Here is a 22,664-nt window from a genome sequence, read left to right on the forward strand (position 1 = left end):
GCATTCTTCCTTTTAAAATGGGCTTCCTTATAAATGTCATATATTGACATCTGTTACAACTTCTTCAGTTATAACCTTAAAATGATAACCATATTCTCAGGATAACAACAACAAACCATGACACACGTTGCAACAAATAATTTTTGGGTCATTCAGAGGGAGGAGTGTAGATGATGTGGGAATTTAGGGACATTTACGATGTGTGGTAAGAATGACTTGACAGATTGACTGAAATCTTTCAGAAATCATTAAAGAAGGAATCCCAGAAATAGAAGTACACTACAATAGTTAATTTTATTTGTTCAAGAGCTCATATTGCAAGCATTAAACCAAGCATAGGCTTTGATTCTATGAGCCCAAATTCACATATTGAAGAAGATCAAAGCAAACTGCGATCCATGTACACAGATGAAAACTAAAGGCTCAGAGTTAATAACATTGTAGTTTTTAAATTTCTATAGCCTAGAGCCCAGTAGTCACAGGTCTTTTAGGTCCTTCTGGATGTCCCACAGGGTATCTGCACTTTTCTTGAGCTGAGCAACTTCATCATCCTTTAGCTTCTGGTTGATAACGCTGGTTAATCCTCGGGCATTGAGGATACACGGAAGGCTCAGGAAGACTTCATTCTCGATGCCATACATCCCCTGCCACAACAACAAAGCACTGAGATTAAGACATGAAACTGTAAGTAAAAATGATCAAAGACAGGAGGCTGAGGCGGGAGGATTGTTTGAGCTCAGGAGTTTGAAGTTTCAGTGAGCTATGACAGTAGTACTACTCTCTAGCCTAGGTGACAGAGCAAGAACTCAACTCTAAAGAGGGGGGAAAAAATATTCAAAGGTCCGATGTTTCAACAGAAAGAATTGTAGTAAACTTGATAGGCATGAACTCATCCCGTAATCTAATTTTCATCACTTACAGGTCCACATTTCCCCAATACTTATGTTTTGAATTAGGTTTTATACATAGAATGTGCAAACATACACTATGAGAAAATTAGATATTTGTAAGTAACAAGTACTTAATTTTATTACATATGTATTTTATTGAACACTGCTCTTCTACTTAAAAACACTTTAATAAATTTTGATATATGAGTCTTCAAATTAAATTGCTTTTAATTGTGGTTCTTAATGGATTACTTTCTATGACATTTTAAGTTGTTTAAAGACTTTTAGTTAGGAAGAAATTTCAGGTGGTAGCCAGCCTACGAGGTCCTGGGTAATAGTTAAAGACCATTAAAAGGCAAGATGCTTGGAACACCCAAGAATTGCAAAAACAAACAAACAAAACTTCCAAAACACTTGACCAGTTCGTGTGGGCAATTTATTCACAGAGTCAATAAAACTATATAACTAATTATATTAAACATACCTTAACGTAAGTTTTTAAACTTCTAATTTCCAAAATTTTGTACATACACAAAACTAGACAGAATAAACAAATTCCTATACTTTTACCCGAAGACTCAGTAATTACCTAATTATTGACACACTTGATTTACACTGACTTGTGGAAAATGACTCAGTTGTCTTACAAAATATTTTAATATACTTTTAGTTTTGTTTAAAAAATAATTAACTTCTATCTGTTTTGTGCATTTGCTCCACAGCTTTTGAATTAAACTGTATTTGCTAAGATACCAAGTGCTATATGAAAGGCAATCTAGAGTTTAGTACACCAACTTTAAATGAAACTCTATTACGCTTATTCAAATGATCAATACTTTAAGAATGTGCTAAGTAAAGATTCGGAGTAATATTAATTATATAAAGAATGACAACAATCTATTGAATGTCTTAGATTCTGTAAGTTTTCTGCCCTTGTTGTCCAAGACTTCTGTTGGAAAATGAGAATAGTTTACATAAAACCTTGAGAGACAGAAATAATTGTGAACTATGATTTTATCCAGTCTGGGCCTCTTTAAATGAATCTTTTTGTAGAATACAATGCTAGAAATCATATTATTATATTTTGTAGTAGAGTTTGTCTTACCTTTACCATTGTTGACACGGGATGAATCCTGGATAGATTTTTCAACATGGATTCAATAAGATCAGCCACACTTAATCCAATAGCCCAGTTGGTATATCCTTTTAGCTTGATGACTTCATAGGCACTTAAAAAAATTGTAACAGACATCACTGAAATAAGACTCAATCATTACTGAAACCAGACCTGACTTTGACACCTGCTCTGTCTCTAACTATAATCTTGGGCAAATTATTTACCCTTTCTTGCCTTAGTGTTCCCTTCTTGAGTGTTAAATGAGTGAATATATATGTAAAATGCTTAAAACTGCAAGCACTACATGATAAACACTATATAAATGCTTGATAACTTTAGTTTACTGCATAAGATTTATAAAGTCACTGTGGTAAAAATATACATTTTCCAATCATGATTAACAAATTTGTAAACATATTTCCAAACACATAAAACCAGGAAACAATAAAAGTGAATGGACAAAATATATCTCAATTGTGAGGTCCCACTTGCCATTGTCACCTAACATATTATAATCAACTAACTAATAAAAGTGGTAACAGTATCTTGCCTGGCAGTTTTTTCAGCACAAATTGTAGCTCTCAAAACCCATAAAGGCCCTGGTACTTGAGAAGTAGCAGGAATAACTCTAGCTAAGTATCAGAAAATTAGGATTTAATGCAATTGACACCCAATCATTAGAAGACTTTGGGCCAGTTACATTATCTGGGTGAGCCACAGTTTTCTCACTTGTAAAATAAAGGGATATGTTAATTGAAATTATAAAGACTCTTTCAACTTTTTTATGGTTCTTTTTCTCCACATATAGGTCAAATTCCCGGAAAAAAAAAATTACTAAAATTGAACAAAATGATTCTATAATTGAGACATCAGTTAGTCTTGTTATTAAAACTTAAACACTGTTAGCAATCAGCCAGCAAGTTTATTTATTTTGGCCAATTATGAAACCAATAGTGTCTAAGTTTACTTTTCTAAATAAGTCAACCTTATTTGTCCAGGAGGCAATCTGAAGACTCCTCTCACTTGTTAATTCCACATTTTGCTCCTCTTACCTCTACAATAGTTTCGCTAGAGAAAATATTTACTTTCCCTAGGGAGACTGGCATAACAGGTTTGACCAGTGTAAAAGTCTTATCAGTTTCAAAAGCTTTCAAAAAGCTTTCAAAAAGTTTCAAAAGCTGCATAATTACGACATTAAGAGTTTATCTGAGCAGACAGCCATGGAAAATGTTCATAATTCTATTTAAGTGGAGTTGAAATTAATCATCTAAAATCAAGCTCCCTTTCACTTACCTTTCAACCACCATCTTATGCACTTCCTTCCAATTTTCACTATCATTGTCCGTCCCCATTTCTGGATTCAATTCCTGGAGAGAAACACCTGCCACATTCACGCCACTCCATACAGCCACTGTTTAAAAAAAAAAAAAGGGGCATTGCAGATATTTCTGACATTATTTTTAAAAATCTTTTCTTCTTTTAGTTCAATTTCACCTATGATGCACGTTACTGAATATCAACTGGAACTGCTCCAATAAGTGACTCTCCAGTAGATTCCAGTATAGTCCCCCAAAAGGCTGACATTTGCCTTCAAATAGCAACACGTCTGACCTTTTAACTGTCAAGAATTTTAGTGCAAAGCAGAATTGCTGTGTCATAGTTACAGAGAAAATAAAAATCTTTGCTTCTCTCTACGTGTGTGAAATCACAGGGATTCTAGTCGGGGACTATGCTAAACTTTTGGTTTGAGGAATGTGTAACTTTTCTCCTCCATATTTTTCTAATATATGCTCCTTTATTCTAGAGTAACGAAAAAAATCCTAGAATAAAACCCAAATAAAGCACAATTATGAAAGTGGGGTAAAAATTATAAATAAGAGTCTACTTAATTTAAGGGAGAAGAGTATCAGAAAGAACTACACAAAACAGGCCTTTTTTGATGAAAATTGTGAAATCGGCATAATCATGTCTAGTGAGCATGGTTTAATTCTCTTTCATTTTACGTACACAATACAGATCAACATGAAAATTTGAAAAAAGATGTTTTGGGAAAAATAACAACCCTAACAGAATAGAACATTAGACAGGAATCAGAAGACATAATTCTAGTTGTAGATATGGCATTAACTAAAAGGTCTTCAATGGCTACTTAACCTATGACTTGCTAAAACTTTTCCATGCTCAAATTAATCTGATCAAGAGACACATAGGACCATTACAATTTAACCAGACAAAAATTCAGACGAGTCCTTGGAGGTAAAGAATTCTTGACTAAAGTGATATGATGTGTCAGAAAAAAAGTCAGCATTATTATATAAAAAAGCACAAATAAATTATGCTATTACTTCAAGAACAAATTCTTATAACAAGATAAACCCTTTACTAAAATTGCATTTCAAACTCCCACTGAATTCAAAGGAAGATTTATACTTTGAGCTTACTGGGAGAAAATATTCCTTTACCTATATGGTAAAAATGAATTCAGTCAAACAAAAGTATTATTTATCATCATTATTAACAAAATATTTTAAATTATTAGTTTCAATACTGCATGATTTTATTATTATATTTTACCATGAGCTTATTCAATATATTGTGGTTTAATAGATTTAGATCTATGAAACAGAATCAAAATTGTTCAAAAACAGTTTTACATAAAATTGTTCAAAATATAAATATTAATTTAAATGAGAAAAATATTAATTTAAAACATTTATAATATAGTTTTTGTCTCAACACGAAGCACTAAAAAAAGTGTAATGTGATTTTAATGTTGCTCTTTTTGAATTACTAATTTATGTGCAATTCTTTAAGTTCCTAAAGAAAATAGTTTTATCGTACAGTTTCTTACTAAATAATTGATAGTTAAAATTAATAGTTTATTAAAAACAAAATTTCATTTGAGATAAGGTTTATTTTACATTATAGAAGAGCAGACACAAGTTATTTATAAGCTTTTGTTACCTAATTCATTCCTCCTTCAGCAAACACAATGGATGTAATAGCTCTGTCTACTCAAAGGGCCTAGAAGCAAAGATATACCAGTAGCACAAGCACACCTACGCCCTAATCTTGGTTTCTAATGAGCGTTCCTCACTAAAAGGAAACAGGGCTCATTAGGGAAACAGCTGATTCTAGTGCTGGGCAGGGCAAAGTTCAAAATGAGACTGGCGCAACTTATTGTGCAAGAAAGTGCTCAAAAAATGATGGGAAATGTTAAGGAAAAAAAAAGACATAAGAGTCAGTTTGAAAAGCTTGGGACAACTTGAGCATTACAAATGATAGTGACAGAATATTTTGGACATGAGATAAAAATCTGAGGCCATACTGATATCAACAAATAAATAAATAAAGAGGGAAGAAGAAAAAGTTCTGTCTTACAGTAGAGTGCAACTAATCAATATAGAATAAATGATGGAATTAGTAGATCATGTTTGACAACTATCATGGTAATAATTTATTCAACCACAAATCATTAATAGACGCTAAATTTAGTAGAGAAAAATTGATGAGGAATCATTTTCCTAGTCAGCATCAAAACATCTTCCCACAAATTACTCATAAATTACAAAGGAAAAGTAGTACCTTCACACACAGTAACCTGGCAAAATACAACCTTAACTGAGTTATCACAGTTAGTATCACCAATTGTTGGCCACACTGACATTACATGCCTTTGGATGTGATGCCATGAGAAAGCTAGAGGGTCATTTCTGTGGTATGTGCACCAAAAGTTCATAGCTCAACCTAATGATAAAGAAACAATCGGACAAATCTAAATTGATGGGCATTCCACAAAATAACTCACCTAACTTTTCAAAAATGCCAAGATCATGAGAAACAGAGATAGACTGAGAAACTGTTCCAGAATGAAGGAGGCTAAGGAGATATAGTAGATGTAATGTGTGAGCCTAGAATGGATTCTGAATTAGGAAAAAAGCTTTAGAGGACACTACTGAGACAGTTGGTAACATGTGAATAATGGACTCTGGATTAGATAATATTGTTTCAGGGTTACATTTCCTGATTTTGGTAAGTGTACTGTGGTTATGAAAAAGAAAACCTTTGTTTTGAGGAAATACACAGTAAAGAACTTATGGAGAAAAAGGTGAGGGAAGTGATTTATGCTTAATTGATCAGGGTAAAGATAGATGATAGATAGGTAGATAGATAGATAGATGAGAGAGTAAATGATAAAGCAATATGCAATATAATAGAAAAGTAACTACTATTTTTGCAACAGTTCTTAAATACAAGGTCCATAAAAATAAAATCTGAAATAAAATGAAAAATTCAAAATGATAAAACCAGTATCATAAGTGATTTTTTCTTTCTTTTTCTTTACCACTTGAGTCGCCATGTTCCCCCAAAATCCACCCATGGCAGCTGCTGGGATGAATGCCAAGTTTTTCAGCCATAAGGTAGCGAAATCTAGCAGAATCCAGATTACATCCACTTCCAATCACGCGGTGTTTGGGTAATCCACTTAGTTTCCAGGTAACATACGTAAGAATGTCCACTAAAAATTTTGGAAATAATATATATAAGTAAACCAAAACCAGTTTCAACTGTTAAGCAGCTTGGGGTGCCCTGACTTCCCTTTTCCCACTTCCCTATTCCTCAAATGAGATGTAGCCAGAAAGACATGAATACTTTAACTTTTCATTGTTAGAGGGAGCAGGAATGAGAGAGACAAAAACAAGCTTTTAAGCCTTATATGAAGATGGCAAGACATGAAAAATGCAATACTGTGCTTTCACATTTGATTATGTGAAACAATACATAAGAACCTTGCGGATTAACTTTAAGTTGAAAAAAAGCAAACAGGTTGAACCAGGTTGTCAGTTAAGTTTTCCCCACTTGTAACATTCATAATTATGATTGTCATCATAAATCAAGAAGCCTTTAATTACTAAACTTTCAAATCTTGCTACCATAAATTTTTCTGGGCATGAGGAATTCTTCAGTAAACAATTATGATAATACATAGTATTAAACATTTCTATTTAATAAAAGAACATCTATGTCAGAACCTTTGCTCCAGTGTGGCATAGCCTTAAAACCACAGAGATAAAACTTCTGCTGATCCAGATAGGATCACAGCACTTGCAGACTAAGATGTAAAAAGTAAAAAATGTGCACACAAGGAAGGTGAAGAGCTGAAAGTTGATGCTGCAGCCTCCACCCCCACACTACTCTGTAGACAATGGCTATGATAATTCAAGGACATTTGGTCCTGGATAACTTTTCCTTGCCAGCTTTGATTCAGTGGAAGTGACTCCCTGGAAAATCCAGCTGTGAAGCTATATCTAGAAAGTTGCATAATCATTTAGTGATGCCTGCCTGAGGCACAGGATGCAGAACTTACTATGTGCTAGCTACTTATCATTCCTATTCTACATCTACCTGACATATATATATATTTTGTTTTGTTTTTGAAATGGAGTCTGGCTCTGTCGCCCAGGCTGGATTGCAGTGGCGCGATCTCGGCTCACTGCAAGCTCCGCCTCCCGGGTTCACGCTGTTCTCCTGCCTTGGCCTCTGGAGTAGCTGGGACTACAGGCGACCGCCACCACGCCCAGCTAATTTTTTGTATTTTTAGTAGAGATAGGGTTTCACCGTGTTAGCCAGGATGGTCTGGATCTCCTGACTCGTGATTCGCCCGTCTAGGCCTCCCAAAGTGCTGGGATTACAGGCGTGAGTCACCGTGCCCGGCCTGGCACATATATATTTATGAGAAGTTTTATATATAAGACTGAACCATTTAATAAACTCCAGTCTTGGTTTGCAGAGAGTGAAAATATGGAAATAACCTCTGTCCTCGCTGGCTCTCAACTCTCAATACTCAAGACACTGTGGGGATTCCCCTAGCTCTTATTCACAACGTTTCTCTATGTGAAGTGTAAGAGATAATCAGTCCAGTTTATTTACTGTTTCCTCAGTGGACCTGCTATGCTCACCAACACGCAGTAATTTTGGTGGCAAACTATAGACAAAAGCAGTATCAAATAGAGCACATTTTAGCTGTTAAGGCTAAAAAAGTGCATTCTTTCTAGTCAGAAGGTTTAATGTTCATCCTGTAGATGTTAAGTTAGCAAGGAAAGCAATTTTTAAGTCAGAGCATTTGGTGTTAGCATATATCTGTCCATCAATTCAGTCTATTTCTATCTTTAAACCAGAATTGTTTAATGGCTTTCTTATATACTTCTTTTCAAAGTTGATCTGTTTCAATTCTGTATAATGGGATTTTCCAGAAAATAAAAGGTCAAATATGTTAAAATGTTTCTTACGAACTGAAACTACATTCGAATGCTTCATTCTCCACCCCAGGATAATCTTTATAAAAAAGTTTTAGAAGCCTTTAGAATCTATAACCAAGCGAGATGAAGCAAAAGCATGACATTGCTTTACATAAAACTCCCATCACATTTTCAGAACATTTGGCCTGGGACAGAGGCATTTTGTTTTGCAAACACCACTATTTAGCGCCAATAAAAGAAGACATGTAAATTGCTTCTGTAAATGAATACTGGGACTGATTTTAGTCCAAAACAATAACCACAAAAACACCAGAACACTGAACTTAACAGAACACAGACTTAAAGTGTTACAGTAATACCTGGGTTGGAAACCACAATTATGATGCAATCAGGACTGTACTTGACGATCTGAGGAATAATGAATTTGAAGACATTAACATTTCTCTGCACCAAATTGAGCCGACTCTCCCCTTCTTGCTGACGGACTCCTGCAGTTACTACTACAATCTTAGAATTGGCAGTCACAGAATAATCTTTAAAAAGAAAGGCAAAAACAGGTACTTTAAATGCAACTCTTCATTAAAACATACCCTATATGACATGCTCTAAAAGCCTAACCATACATAAGCTTCTAGAACATATATGTGAATTAAGTTTTCTGTATTGTAAGGGCTTGAAGTTCAATGTTCCTGTGGTTTGTTTTTTCTCCCTTGAGCTACACTGCAATAATCCAAACATCAAACTGCTTCAGAAAATAAAGGAAATAAAGATGACCCCAAAGTATGGTTTTGGCTATGAATTCAATGAATTGTCAGGAATAAAATGAAGTGTAAACAGTGACTCCAATAGGTAAACATCAAAACAAACAAACAAACAAAAAAAACCCCAAAACCAATCAATCTTAAGTTACTTTTATTTTATCTTAAAAAGTTAAATTTAGGGCCGGGCGCGGTGGCTCAAGCCTGTAATCCCAGCACTTTGGGAGGCCGAGACGGGCGGATCACGAGGTCAGGAGATCGAGACCATCCTGGCTAACACAGTGAAACCCCGTCTCTACTAAAAAGTACAAAAAAACTAGCCGGGCGAGGTGGCGGGCGCCTGTAGTCCCAGCTACTCCGGAGGCTGAGGCAGGAGAATGGCGTAAACCCGGGAGGCGGAGCTTGCGGTGAGCAGAGATCCGGCCACTGCACTCCAGCCTGGGTGACAGAGCCAGACTCCGTCTCAAAAAAAAAAAAAAAAAAAAAAAAAAAGTTAAATTTAGGAAGGGAAGGAAGGCACTGAAGTGTTTGGTTTTGTCTGGAAACTAAAACTTGGATTTCTAATACTCAATATTTTTAGGAAGCTTATTCGCTTTTTAGCACTGCAAGTTTCCCTGGAGATTTCCTTTTTTTCTTAAGGAAATGTGTCCTTTTTCAAAATACACAGATATCACGATCTGATGTGGTCATTTGACTCAATAGCTATGGATGATTCGCATAATTAAACTGGGTTGCAATGTGGCTTTTGATGGTTAATACTTTGGCAGGTTCCTCTCCCATAAAATGGCAGTAATTATAGTCCCTACATTTCCTACGGTTGTTGCAAAGATGAAGTAAGATGAAATAACATGTGCAAAATGTTTCACACAGTACCTAGAATGTTACAAGTTTATAAATAATAGCTATTATTTAGTTTCTTCAAGGCATTGAAATTACTTTATACCAATACTTCTGGGGTCGAAAACAGGCCGGTTCTCAGATACACACAACAAGCCGTTACAATACAATAGCCCAAAATCTTACATATCAAATGTGTAGAACGTATGTGGGAGAGGGTTAACAGAAGTGAGTTTGACCTTGAGGATAAACTGGACCCAGAAGAAAAGAAACTGCCAACACCAGATTCACCAGGATGGGAAGACTAGTTTTATGAGAGACTGAGGGAGGAGAGGAGGATGATGAGCCATGAGGAAACGCAGGTTATATTAAAATTGAGAGCTGTGTAGGCCCTGCTAGAGGTTTTAGAATACAGACAAAGGTTTATAAAAAGATAAGAAATCTTTAAGCAAAATGCTTTAGGATAAAGATAACTAGTGTGGCAGTGTGGAGTGTGGAATACTTAACCATTTTCTACATATACTTCCAATGGGAAAATGTCAATTTGCTACGTGTACATTTTAGTAGTAGCAAGTGGGTTTCTAGAAAAGGATGAAAGAAAATTGGCCTATAGAAGAAAGGTGGTAAAATAAGCCAAACAATGCTATAAATCCAATTTGTTATTTCCTGTTGGTGACATATCAGTGATCATTTCTGGCTAGCAAACTCATTTTAGGTAGCTGTCCATTAATTAATAAGCAAATATAAAATGTATGAGAAATAAAAAGTAGAATATGGTAGAGAAATAAGAAGAGCAATAAGAAGAGCTTTTTATAAAACGAGGAAAAGGGGGAAATATTTTATAATTATATAACAATTTTGCAATAATTTGAATTTACTAAACTAGATTATAAATATCTTGACAGTTATTGAAATAACTGTTCCAAAACTTTTCCTACTTACAAATAAATCTATTATGCTGTAAGATGCATTCCAAGTGTGTTTTTGGGGGCATGAAAAAATATTAGATCACTTTGGGCATTAAGTGAAATTACCTTTATCTGCCACAATTTTAGGCGTCTGAAGAAATAAGCTCCCATGCTGCAGATCCATCATTTCTCCTTTAAGCTTATCTTCCAAAACATCCACAAGAGCAAGTTCATCAGCCAGAGACTGTAAACGCAAAAACAGGCATTAGAACCCTAAGCCACTCTAGGATGCCTCAGCTCACAATCTAACCCAAAGAAAGATCTTTAACATGGCTAAGCACCAAGGTCTAAACACCTTGGGAATTTTACCATGGACTTGGATACTCAACAAGAATTCAGGTCACATGGTACAAACTATACTTTAAGAACATGTAGACTTAAAGATTCATTAGGAAACCAGCTTAGTTCAGGAGTAGGCCTACTGAACACAAGTCTATATATTAAGCGGGAGGGAATGGTGAAAACACACACACACTCAGGCCCAGAAACAACCTTGGGCAATGTGTCCATCCTTGAGGTCACCCCAGTTTGGAGGCTTTCTGAGAGGGTAGATTTGGCTTAAATCACCGGGATTTGAAACCCAGGCTGAAGCTTGGAATTTTCAGGGTGGCTCTGATCCACTCAAATGTCTTCGTGGGAAAAGGAAGGAGAGTTTTATGGGCAGAAGAATCTAGGACTGGGAGGTTTTTTCATGAGATCACTCCAAATCTGTGCCTGAGATTTGTCCAGTCTCAGATTTCTTTTGTTTTCTATTCCAATTGTCATTCTCTGTACCCCACTCAAAATCAATCTAAAGTAATGAATATACTATTTAATCTTGATCAGGCCGGGCGCGGTGGCTCAAGCCTGTAATCCCAGCACTTTGGGAGGCCGAGACGGGTGGATCACAAGGTCAGCAGATCGAGACCATCCTGACTAACACGGTGAAACCACCTCTCTACTAAAAAATACAAAAAAAACTAGCCAGGTGAGGTGGCGGGCGCCTGTAGTCCCAGCTACTCGGGAGGCTGAGGCAGGAGAATGGCGTGAACCCAGGAGGCGGAGCTTGCAGTGAGCTGAGATCCGGCCACTGCACTCCAGCCTGGGCGACAAAGAGAGACTCCGTCTCAAAAATAAAAAATAAAAAAAATTTAAAAAAATATCTTGATCTGGAGTCATAATTTTTATTTTTTTTGAGACAGAGTCTCACTCTGTTGCCCAGGCTGGAGTGCAGTGGTGCCATCTCAGCTCACTGCAATCTCCACCTCCCAGTTTCAAGTGATTTTCCAGCCTCAGCCTCCTGAGTAGCTGGGATCACAGGTGCATGCCACCATACCCAGTTAATTTTTGTATTTTTAGTAGAGATGGTGTTTTGCCATGTTGCCCACGCTGGTATTGAACTCCTGACCTCAGTCGATCCACCCACCTCGGTCTCCCAAAGTGCTGGGATTATAGGCCTGGCCTGGAATAGGCAGCGCTAGGCCTGGAATTATTAACTTTTTAAATGTTCTCAGAATGTCTACATAAAAGTGAAAGAAAAAAAGGAAAAAAAGAGGTGGTTGTCTACATAAAAGTGAAAGAAAAAAAGGAAAAAAAAGGTGGTTGTCTACATAAAAGTGAAAGAGAAAAAGGAAAAAAAAGGTGGTTGGTTTACATGCATCTAAGCAAACTTTCACCTATGAAACTCCATTATCTTATGGAAATCATAATTTATAAACTATTTATAAAATGGTTATCCTCCTATTGAAACATCACCAGAGTCCTTGCTTTTACTGTTGTCACGGCTGTTAGCAAAAAGATCAGCTAAGTAAAATATTTCAATTTTGGGGCCCAGTTTAAAATGCCATTACAGTCATTCCTCAATATATGATCCTCAAGGGATTGGTTCTAGGAGCCCCGAGTGTACCAAAATCTGGGCATAATCAAGTATACAGAAAGGACAGTACTCACAGGATGCAAAAGACTCTCCATATATGTGGGTTTCGCATCCCCTGAATACTGTATTTTCAATATACTTTTGGTTGAAAAAAATCTGCCTGTAAATGAACCAGCCTATGCTGTTCAAGGGTCAACCTCTTCTAAGAATAGTAGTGTGATCAGCTTCACAGGTGAAGGGTATTAATGGAGGAGTGGGGGACGGGGGGCGGGGGTGTGGCGGCGGGTAAGTAACTGGAGTTCGGGAAGCACTTTGAAGAATAAGGTGGAGTACCACAAGCGGCAGGGGCCACCAGAGGGAGACGCAGCAGAGAGCTGGGAGACAGCCAATAAGAAAAGTTGACCTACTTAGCTTGCTAGATAAAGCAAGTCTCGCTCCCCGCAGGACAATGAATAAACACTGTCCTCTGTTGCTAAAATCTAAGTGGCTGCCCGGTCTCATGAAGTGAGTTACAGTGCGCTTGCTTGTGAGGGTTTCTCTAAGACTGAGGCCTCCCGATGATCGAATGTGTCCTTAGCTCTGAGCAACCAAAGTACTTGCAGATTTTTGAAATGACCACTCTGTGAGTTGGGGATCAGGTACAAAACATTTCCTCATTTCCATGTATATCAAATACTGGCATGAATTTTTATCCAGTTTTCCTTAAAGACGTTTTGACACCTTTAAAGCTGCTTTTGTTCTTTGCAATCTCTGATAAGAGCACACAAAGTTCTCATTTGTGTTTTTTAGGTCCTAAATTAATGCAATACAACTTGATAACAGCCATAACGATTCTATTAAGGTACTGAGCACTGGGAATATCACTCTTATTTTAGTAACATCACATGTGTGCTGCTGAAGTCAACAGGGCAAAACAATTTAGTGCTTAAGTAGAAAAGGATGTCACAGGATCTCAGATCCTGTCTCTGTTTCAGTGGGTGTAGAGAATTGCCTGAGAAGTGCATTCACGGCTGAAAAGGAAGGAAGAGATCCAACACTTAAATAATAATAATTGTAACACTGAATTTAGCTGCATCTGCAGCACTGAATATCCCCCAAATCCAGAGGCGTGCAAATAGAAGATGTGTGACTAAGTACTCGTCCTATTGTTTGGCTTAAATAAATCTCCCTCTGTATTCAAATATTTTATAAAATGAATTTACCATACATATATTTCACTTAAGCTGTAAGTATGTTTAAAATGTGTGAAATGGCAAGGTTTAGATTAACTGCAAAAGTAGTATTCTTACTATGGATCAAGGTCACTTAGATACCAAGAAAACCACTGTTGAAAGCTTGCTTAATATATCACTAAAATGGCTTTTAAAAACGTATTTATTTTTACTCTACTTCTGTGACAGACTTAACAAAAAGGCTTTTAATCTACAGTCCTGTGTGGACCAGACACAGCCATATATTCTGCCTCTTCCACTACCACGAGTGCCTTAATATTTGATGGTTTCATTTTCACACCTAAGTGTTGGCCAGGGGTCGTGGCTCATGCCTATAATCCCAGCATTTTGGGGGGCCGAGGAAGGCAGATCACCTGAGGTCAGGAGTTTGAGACTAGCCTGGCCAACATAGTGAAAGCCTGTCTCTACTAAAAATACAAAAATTAGCCGGGCATGGTGGCGTGCACCTGTAGTCCCAGCTACTCGGGAGGCTGAGACAGGAGAATCACTTGAATCCGAGAGGCGGAGGTTGCAGTGAGCAGAGATTGTGCTACTGTGCTCCAGCCTGAGTGACAGAGCAAGACTCTCTCTCTCTCTCTCTCGAGAAAAAAAAAAAAAATATATATATATATATATATATCTCCAAGTGTTTATTTAGTATGCATACAATTTTGCAGGAGGAAAAGGTATGACCTTTCTCAAATAATTAGCTAAATGGATTAAGTGCCATTTATTCAATAGTTGGCTTCTTCCCCTCTGACATGCTACTTCTACATTATTATTAAATACTATTTGAGCATGTTTCTGGCTGACATACCAAAGGTGGGTTGTACAGATACCAAATTTTCATTATGTTTTACTTTTAAGCCAAGTCTTGCACTGCAAAAACTACTTTGCAATTTGTCGTTCTACCTACCTTGCTCCTCTTAAGAGCTTTGTTATACTGTGTTTGTTCACAAGAACATGGCTACAGTTGACTGAAGCAAGGATAAACACTCAAACCAAAGACAGACTTAGAAGCTAAGGATTTATGATAATCTTGCCTCAAAGCTCTTCCTGACCCCTACAACATGATGAGTTCGACATTCAGATCCTCCTGTCTTGGTGGTTAAAATGCAAGAGTCTGAGATGGATAATGGGGCAAAAGTAAAGTCTGGCAGTAGAAGATAAAAGCCATGACCAAAGTTTGACAAAATATGAGTGCAGCTTACAAGTAATAGCGGAAGTATTCATTTATTTATCATATAAGTGCCTGGCATTATCCTGCTACTCAGGTATACAGTTACGATAAAGTCTCTGCTGCCATGGAATGCATCAGGAAGGAAATAGGAACTACACAAACAACAAATCAGGCTTATCTCTGAAGGTAGAAATGCTCTTAAGTAAGCATAAGGCAGGAAGATGTTGAAGCTACTGGGAAGGAAGTTTACTTTTACATCGGAAGGCAAGGATGGCCTGCCTGCACAGGTGTGCATTTGCAGTAAGATCTGATAGGAAGGGGTCAACCCTGTGGCCTAGGGAAGAACATTCCGCGTGAAGGGAAATGCAAGTAAAAGAGTTTAAGCAAAAATGAGATTGGCATTTGGGAGGCAGAAGAAAAATAGAAGAGATGAAGTCAGATGGTACCATCACGTTGCACCGGCAGGTCTGCTGCCTCCGTGGGTATGGTGCCTCTGGAGTTGTGTGTTCCATTGCTTCGCTCGGAGACTCAGGCAGGGAGGGATCTGTGAGGCCTCATGGGATTTTATGTACGTGTGCAGCATATGTGCACTGTAAAATGACTGGAGAGTTTTAAGTAGGGGAGCCACTAGTTTTATGAAAGCTCTCTATGGTTATTATATAAGCAACGGGGCACCAAGAGTGGGCAAAAATAGAAGCCAAAAATAACCAAGTCTTCATACGGTGGGACACTGTACTAGGGAGCCTTAGTGGGCTTCACGAATCTAGCTAATGCACGTCCCTCCTCAACCTCTCCGATGCTATACTTTTATTTAATTTCTGGGGGCAAAGTACACCATCTATGAGCTCCAAAAGGCCAGATCTGGCATTTACTATCTGTGTCATCTTGGGTGGTTTTTGTTTTTTTCAACCATACGATATAGATGACAATATCCTCTGACAGGTTACAGAAAGGAATAAATGAAGTAATATACAAACACCCACATGCAGAGTTATTTTCCTTTCTCTATTAAGCTAGTGGGATTTCTAATCTTTACCACGTATTAACACAATTTTGAACCACTTTTTACCTTTAACCATTAAAATAATATTTAGACATTTTTAATTGGTAAAATCATCTTTCAACAAGTCAGTCATTCTTTCCTGTATTTATGGTTTCAAAAATATTCTTTGTTAGATAGTCTCCAAATAATTTCTAAGGCAATGTACTCCATTTTGCAAAAGATAAAGGGAAAAGAACGCTAGATTGAAAACCAGAAATCAGGGCTGGGCGTGGTGGCTCACGCCTGTAATCCCAGCACTTTGGGAGGCTGAGAAAGGCAGATCATGAGGTCAGGAGTTCGAGACCAGCCTGGCTAACACGGTGAAATCCTGTCTCTACTAAAAACACAAAAAATTAGCCGGGCGTGGTGGCACGCGCCTGTAGTCCCAGCTACTCAGGAGGCTGAGGCAGGAGAATTGCTTGAACCCAGGAGGTGGAGGTTGCAGTGAGCTAAGATCCTGCCACTGCACTCCAGCCTGGGAGACAAAGCAAGACTCCATCTCAAAAAAAAAAAAAAAAAAAAAAAAAGAAAGAAAAAAGAAAAACAGAAATCACAGTCTCTGAATCTGAAGATTCCAATTGTGGTAGCAGCAGGGGCTATTCTCTCAAGCCCTTGAGTTGAGCCAAAGTGTTATATAACTCCAGGCACAGTCTCAATTAAATTATTTACTGAAGAGAATTTAAAATTTATGATTACAACATCATAGAGGTACTTCTTATAGAATCATGATACTTCAGATATAGTTTCCTGAAAGGCCCAAATTTTGTGATTAACAGAAGGAAAGAAAAATCTCTAGCTAGTATTTAATGAATGCATTGAATAATAAAATGAAAATTGTCAAGTCACTACGGTGAAGAGTTCAGAGCCCTGGGTTCAAAATACAGCTCTACCACTGCTACATGTGAGACTGGACAGGCTCATTAAGCATCAACTATCTCATCCAACAGCAGGTATATGAACAGTTCCTATCTCCTAAGGTTGTTTAAGATAAAGCATTTTATCTTTGAACACAGCACATACTCAATGTTTTTTTCAAAAGGATGTAAGCTGGAATACTTTTTGTTTTTATTGGCATGAACAGTGAGCATGAAATTGTGGTTATTTCAATTCCCTGTAATCTAGGGAGCTGCTATCCTAAATGATAGTTAACTAGTCAATTGAAGCTAGCTAGAAGGAAATGCAAAAGGATAAAACGTTCATTGGTGTGCACTACGTTTTTAGTTTATTTTTTTGATAAGTGTTTCTCAGTAAAGATTCAGTTTGCTGCTTTAGAATTTAAACTTTGAAATCAGAAATGTGCTTGGTTAGGGGTTATTCAGGCAGCCTTTACATATGATACAAAGGGACAGTGTGTTCTCCTGAAGGCAAGGCAGCATTTTTGTTTCTGTTGTTCCTACATTTAAGGCAGCCATCAGAATAAGGAATCAATTCAGTGAGATAAATAAGAAAAGGGCTTCTTTCCTCAAAAGTCTTTGAGAACTAAAGAAAGCTTAACTGTGGTTTGAACTACAAAGGATACATATGAGGTAAGGCAAAAAGCCTACGGAGGTATATAAGAAAAACTGAAGTGGAAGGTGAAAACAGTATAGTATTAGTGTTAAATCTCCTGATGTTGATAATTGCACTGATTATCTCAGAATATGTTCTAAGGAAATGTACTCTAAAACAGGGGTCCCCAAAACCAAGGTCACAGGCCAGTACTGAATCTAGAGAATCTAGCTAATGCCTGATGATCTGAAGTGGAACAATTTCATCCTGAAACCATCCCCTCACCCCACATCTGTGGAAAAATTGTCTCCCACGAAACTGGTCACTAGTGCCACAAAGGTTGGGGACTGCTGCTCTAAAGGACTTAGAAGTAAAGGGCATCATATCTGCAATTTATTTTCAAATGGTTCAGAAAAAAAGCCATCTATAGATATAGACACATATATCGTGGACATCTATATCTATTTCTATAGATCTCTGTATCTATAAATCTATCTACCTATGAGCATACATATATATACACACACACATATATGTGTATATATGTATATATGGTGAGAGAGCATAAATAACAAAATGTTAAGAATTGGTAAATGTCAGTGAAGTATTTATGAAAGTTTTAATTTTTTACCATTCTTACAAATTTTCTGTAAATCTGAAATAATTTCAAAATAAAACCAATAGGTAAACGTTTCAAGGGCTTAACAGAACATTCCCACAAACACACAAAGCCGTGCATGCATAGACTACTTATTAATTAAAGGATGGAAAGGGATCTTTGCATTAGAGAAGGCTTGCTGTGACCACTTGAACCAGGGGATTAAGTTCAGCAGTAATGAGACAAGTTGAACATCACGTGTCTCCTGACGGTCTGCACAAAGGAGGACATGATATCACCTAGTTCCAATCCCACCCAATAAATTCAACCCGAGCTGAATTACAAGAAAACATCAGACAGACAAACTGTGTGGGACATTCTACAGAACTCACCTGGATGCTACAAAAATGTCAATGACAGAAGAAACAAAGAAAGGTTGAGTAACAGTTCCAGATTAAAGAAGAAGAGACATGACAAGTGTATGAAACACATGATCTCACACTGAAGTGAAAATAGCTATAAATGGCATGATTTTGAGATTTCTGACAACATGGAGAATGTTAAATGTTAATAGTATATGCTGGATGATAGTATTGCATCAGTGTTAAATTCTCTAAGTGCAGTAACTATTACGGTCACATAGGGAGAATATAATTCTTTTAGGAGATACACGCTTAAATATTTAAAAGTGAAGTGGAATTACATCTACAACTTCAAATTGTTCAGGAAAAAAAGAAATCTTTTAGAGATATAATAAAATTCCAAGGTGCCCAAAGAAACTGTGTACACATGCTGAAATTCTCTATCATCTATGGTGTTCTTGAAATGTACCTTTCCCAGAATGCTGATAGCACACGCCATACCAACTTGTCCAACACCCACTACAGTGATCTTATTGTTTGGGACTGTTGTCTCTTCTTCCGCAACTGGTGCAATGAGTTTTTCCTTAAGAGTTGCCATTTTGCACTGCAAGGAAAGAATCAAAACATTACACATATAACTGCATAGGAAATTCAAATAGAAATCATCCTTAAAATGATACTGTTGCAATTTTGAACTCAAGTACAACTTAAAATCAGCCTAATGATATTCTAGAAAACAGAATGCATTTTAAAGAACCATGAGGCCGGGCTGGGCGTGGTGGCTCATGCCTGTAATCCCAACACTTTGGGAGGCAGAGGCAGGCGGATCACGAGGTCAAGAGATTGACACTATCCTGGCTAACATGGTGAAACCCCGTCTCTACTAAAAAATGAAAATTAGCTGGGCATGCTGGCGCACGCCTGTAGTCCTTCCTAACTACTCGAAAGGCTAAGGCAGAAGAATCACTTGAATCCGGGAGGCGGAGCTTGCAGTGAGCTGAGATGGCACCACTGCACTCCAACCTGGCCAGACTCCATCTCAAAAGAAAAAAACAAAACAAAACAAAACAAAAAACCAGGAGATCCATTTAATGGAAGAATTCATTAAGGTAAAAACTTTCATGAAGACCATTGGAACTGGATTTCTTCCTTCACCCTATGAGTCTATGCATTTAGTAGGTTGTTACTATTTCTGGCTGAAGAACTGAATATTTATGTGTAAATTAGCTAATTTGTTTCCCCTATGAAGAATGTATATGTAACTATGTAAACTAAGTTTGGGTCTAGTATTAACTCATATTTAAGCTTGGATAAAAAGAATAAATGGCCAATTTTGAACATAATTTCTACTATTAATGGTTATTATCATTCTTGGAAGACAGGGATTGATTCTTCCACTTTGTCTCACATAAAATGTGTTACAGTGTACTGGACATAGAATGCATACTTAATACATAGTGACTGTAAAATGGCAATGAATAATTTTTATGCAAAGTTTGCAAAAATGTCAACCTGAATTCCTTTTAGGGTACCTAAGAAGCTTCTTGGAAAGTAGACACTTAATACATTGTCCTTTCAGGGGATCATATTAGGAGACTATCAGTCTCTGCAACAGTTTCTGTCTAACTATCCAAATTAAAGACCCCTAAAATGTAAAAAAAAAACAAAAACCAAATCTGTTGGAAAATGAATGATCTACACAGTAACAAATGTATCTGTGCCATCAGATAACCAGATATGTTTTCTAGATAACTGAAAAAAACAGCAAAACTTACAGAAATAAACATCAATTCCATGGCAATTTATAGTACACTAAATATGTACCACCCCCTTCTTGAACAGAGAATACAGATGGCAAATAAGCCTTTTCTTCATAATTATTACTTACAATTTTAGTAACCCATTGTAATGTCCATTATTTTCACTTGGTTTTTACATTTTATGTCAGACTGTCGCATCTGAGGCCACCATACCTGTCTCAAACTGTACCAGTGCTTCCCAGTCTAGTTTTTAATTTTAATCTGCAATGGACTAAGCAATAAGCCTAGTTTATTAACTGTATATGTAAAGTAAGAGTTAGCAGGACTCTGAGTTGGAATAAAGTATCTGAATTTGGAGACAACTGTGTAACAACTATTTTGTCTTATAGCTACTTTTTTTCCAAAAAATATTTCCTCCCATCTGTAAGGATAAATTAAAACGAGATTCTTTCGCCTTTACAGATCATACTTACAGTTTCCTAGTGGATGCTAAAGAGAGAAGAAAGACGCAATGTTGTGCAAGTGTCTCCACAAATAGATGACCTTAAAACGAAACAAATTCAGCCATGGCCTGCATTTTAAGCAGGCTCAGAAGAATGCTGCATCTTTTCTTGAACGAAGGGCACACATGGATAGTTGTTCTGCCCTTAAGTTTATTGTTGTTAGATGGTCTGTTTACGATCATTTTGGCATATAGGGGGCTCAGGAAACAGTGGAAAATGAAAATCCAGAAACGGTGGCTATATAAATACAGATTCGTTGTTCTGACAGACTTTTTAACTTAGAAAACTTCAGGAAGTACAATTTAAAGGCTCAAGTCAGATTTTCTTTCAGATATTTCTGGTGAAGTGCTTTTCTTTAATTTTTCCTTAAAAGGAGTTTTAAGAAATGAGAAGAAAATGGTCTGCATGATATACAGGCCTGTGACAACATCAGAGTGCAGGCTGCAAGGAACAAGAACGACAAACCGGCCGGGCGCGGTGGCTCACGCCTGTAATCCCAGCACTTTGGGAGGCTGAGGAGGGCGGATCACGAGGTCAGGAGATCGAGACCACCCTGGCTAACACGGTGAAACTCCGTCTCTACTAAAAATACAAAAACAAAAATTAGCCGGGGCTGGTGGCGGGCGCCTGTACTCCCAGCTACTCGGGAGGCTGAGGCAGGAGAATGGCGTGGACTCGGCAGACAGAGGTTGCAGTGAGCCGAGATCGCGCCACCGCACTCCAGCCTGGGCGACAGAGCAAGACTCTGCCTCAAAAAAAAAAAAGAACGACAAACGGTAAAAATTTGTCTGAGTCTTGGTCCCTTATGTCTCCTCACTGCTGTGGATATAAATCATTAGAAATAAACGAGTGCCTTAATTTCAGGAACAAAGATCTTCTTTGCAGAATCTTTCAAAGATTCAGGTTTTGCTTTTGAATTCCTCCCCTCCCCCCATCCCCCAGGCCCTTACTGCAGCTTGTACTGCTCGCGGCGCGCACAAACCATCTCCTCCTCAGGGTACAGGCAGCAAAAAACAGCAGATCACAAGGGCAGGCAGAAGCTAGAGATTTCCCCGAGTAAGGTCTGTGGGGACAAGTCTAGGACTTCCTTACTTGGAGAACCCAAGGCTGGTAAAGTAAACGAAGCACCTAAGCATCAAGAAAAGAGGCCCTGCAGGAAAGAACTGGCGCATAGCTCCCGGAAAGGCTGAGAGCCGGGTAAAGATAAGTACAGCGCCAAACATGCTGGTCATCTAGGTGCCTTTCTCCTCATCCCAGCGAGTGCAGGGGCATTTCTCTATTACCTTGGTAGTAGATTGAAATATTCGAGGTAAGGATCGTCCAGCCTTCACAGGCCACCTGGTTCCGTCCCCCTCCCCCAGCTACTTGGGCACGTGTCCCGACTCCCGCCAGCAGGCCGTGGGGGTGATGTGGCCGCCATGAACCCACCAAGGACAAGCAGGGCCCGGTTTTAGCTGCAAATGCAGCAAGTCTCTCCCCTGATAGAACTCCCCTGAGCCGCCGCTGCTACCCTCCGCCTTCTGCTCCTCCGCCAGGGCACGACCCGCCCTGCGCCCCAAACCGAGCGGCAGAGTCAGGGCCGGAGGCCGGATGCTCAGAGCGAAAGGCCACGGAGGAGAGATGTGCTTCTTCCTCCTTCCCGCGGCTCCCCACACAATTACTCCCCGCACGTCCCACCAGGCTTGTTGCCTGTGAGCCAGGATTCAGGATCCTGAGCCGAAACCTACCAGGAGGGAGAAGGCTCTGGAGACCTCAGTAACAGCAGTGCGGAGAAGACAATGTGAACTGCGTGCGTCTCCTCCGGCGCCGGCTCAGCAAGGAGGGAGGAGGGGGGG

At 38.2% G+C, this 22,664-nt stretch overlaps 1 protein-coding gene across 1 annotated transcript; it reads right to left on the reverse strand.

Annotated features, from left to right (window-relative positions):
* Positions 1–275: 275 nt before the first annotated feature.
* LDHB (lactate dehydrogenase B) lies at positions 276–22,662 on the reverse strand. The gene is made up of 8 exons (XM_007967875.3): positions 22,557–22,662; positions 19,036–19,170; positions 10,897–11,014; positions 8,627–8,800; positions 6,353–6,526; positions 3,301–3,418; positions 1,996–2,119; positions 276–644 (listed from the first exon to the last, which is right to left on the reverse strand). Exons 2-8 carry the CDS (start codon positions 19,162–19,164, stop codon positions 477–479), a joined length of 1,005 nt encoding a protein of 334 aa, XP_007966066.1. The 5' UTR covers positions 19,165–19,170; positions 22,557–22,662; the 3' UTR covers positions 276–476.
* Between the last annotated feature and the right edge of the window lie 2 nt (positions 22,663–22,664).

Source organism: Chlorocebus sabaeus, chromosome 11 (genome assembly GCF_047675955.1).
Source record: "Chlorocebus sabaeus isolate Y175 chromosome 11, mChlSab1.0.hap1, whole genome shotgun sequence".
Lineage (NCBI taxonomy): Eukaryota > Metazoa > Chordata > Mammalia > Primates > Cercopithecidae > Chlorocebus > Chlorocebus sabaeus.

What these genes read in the sequence shown, in the direction of transcription:
- LDHB (XM_007967875.3), bottom strand. Translation starts at nt 19,164, where the DNA reads ATGGCAACTCTTAAGGAAAAACTCATTGCACCAGTTGCGGAAGAAGAG. An exon ending in TAAAATTGTGGCAGATAAAG is followed by an intron (nt 8,801 to 10,896) that starts GTAATTTCACTT and finishes TTCTTTTTAAAG; the next exon opens with ATTATTCTGTGACTGCCAAT. An exon ending in CCGTGTCAACAATGGTAAAG is followed by an intron (nt 645 to 1,995) that starts GTAAGACAAACT and finishes TTGTTGTGGCAG; the next exon opens with GGGATGTATGGCATCGAGAA.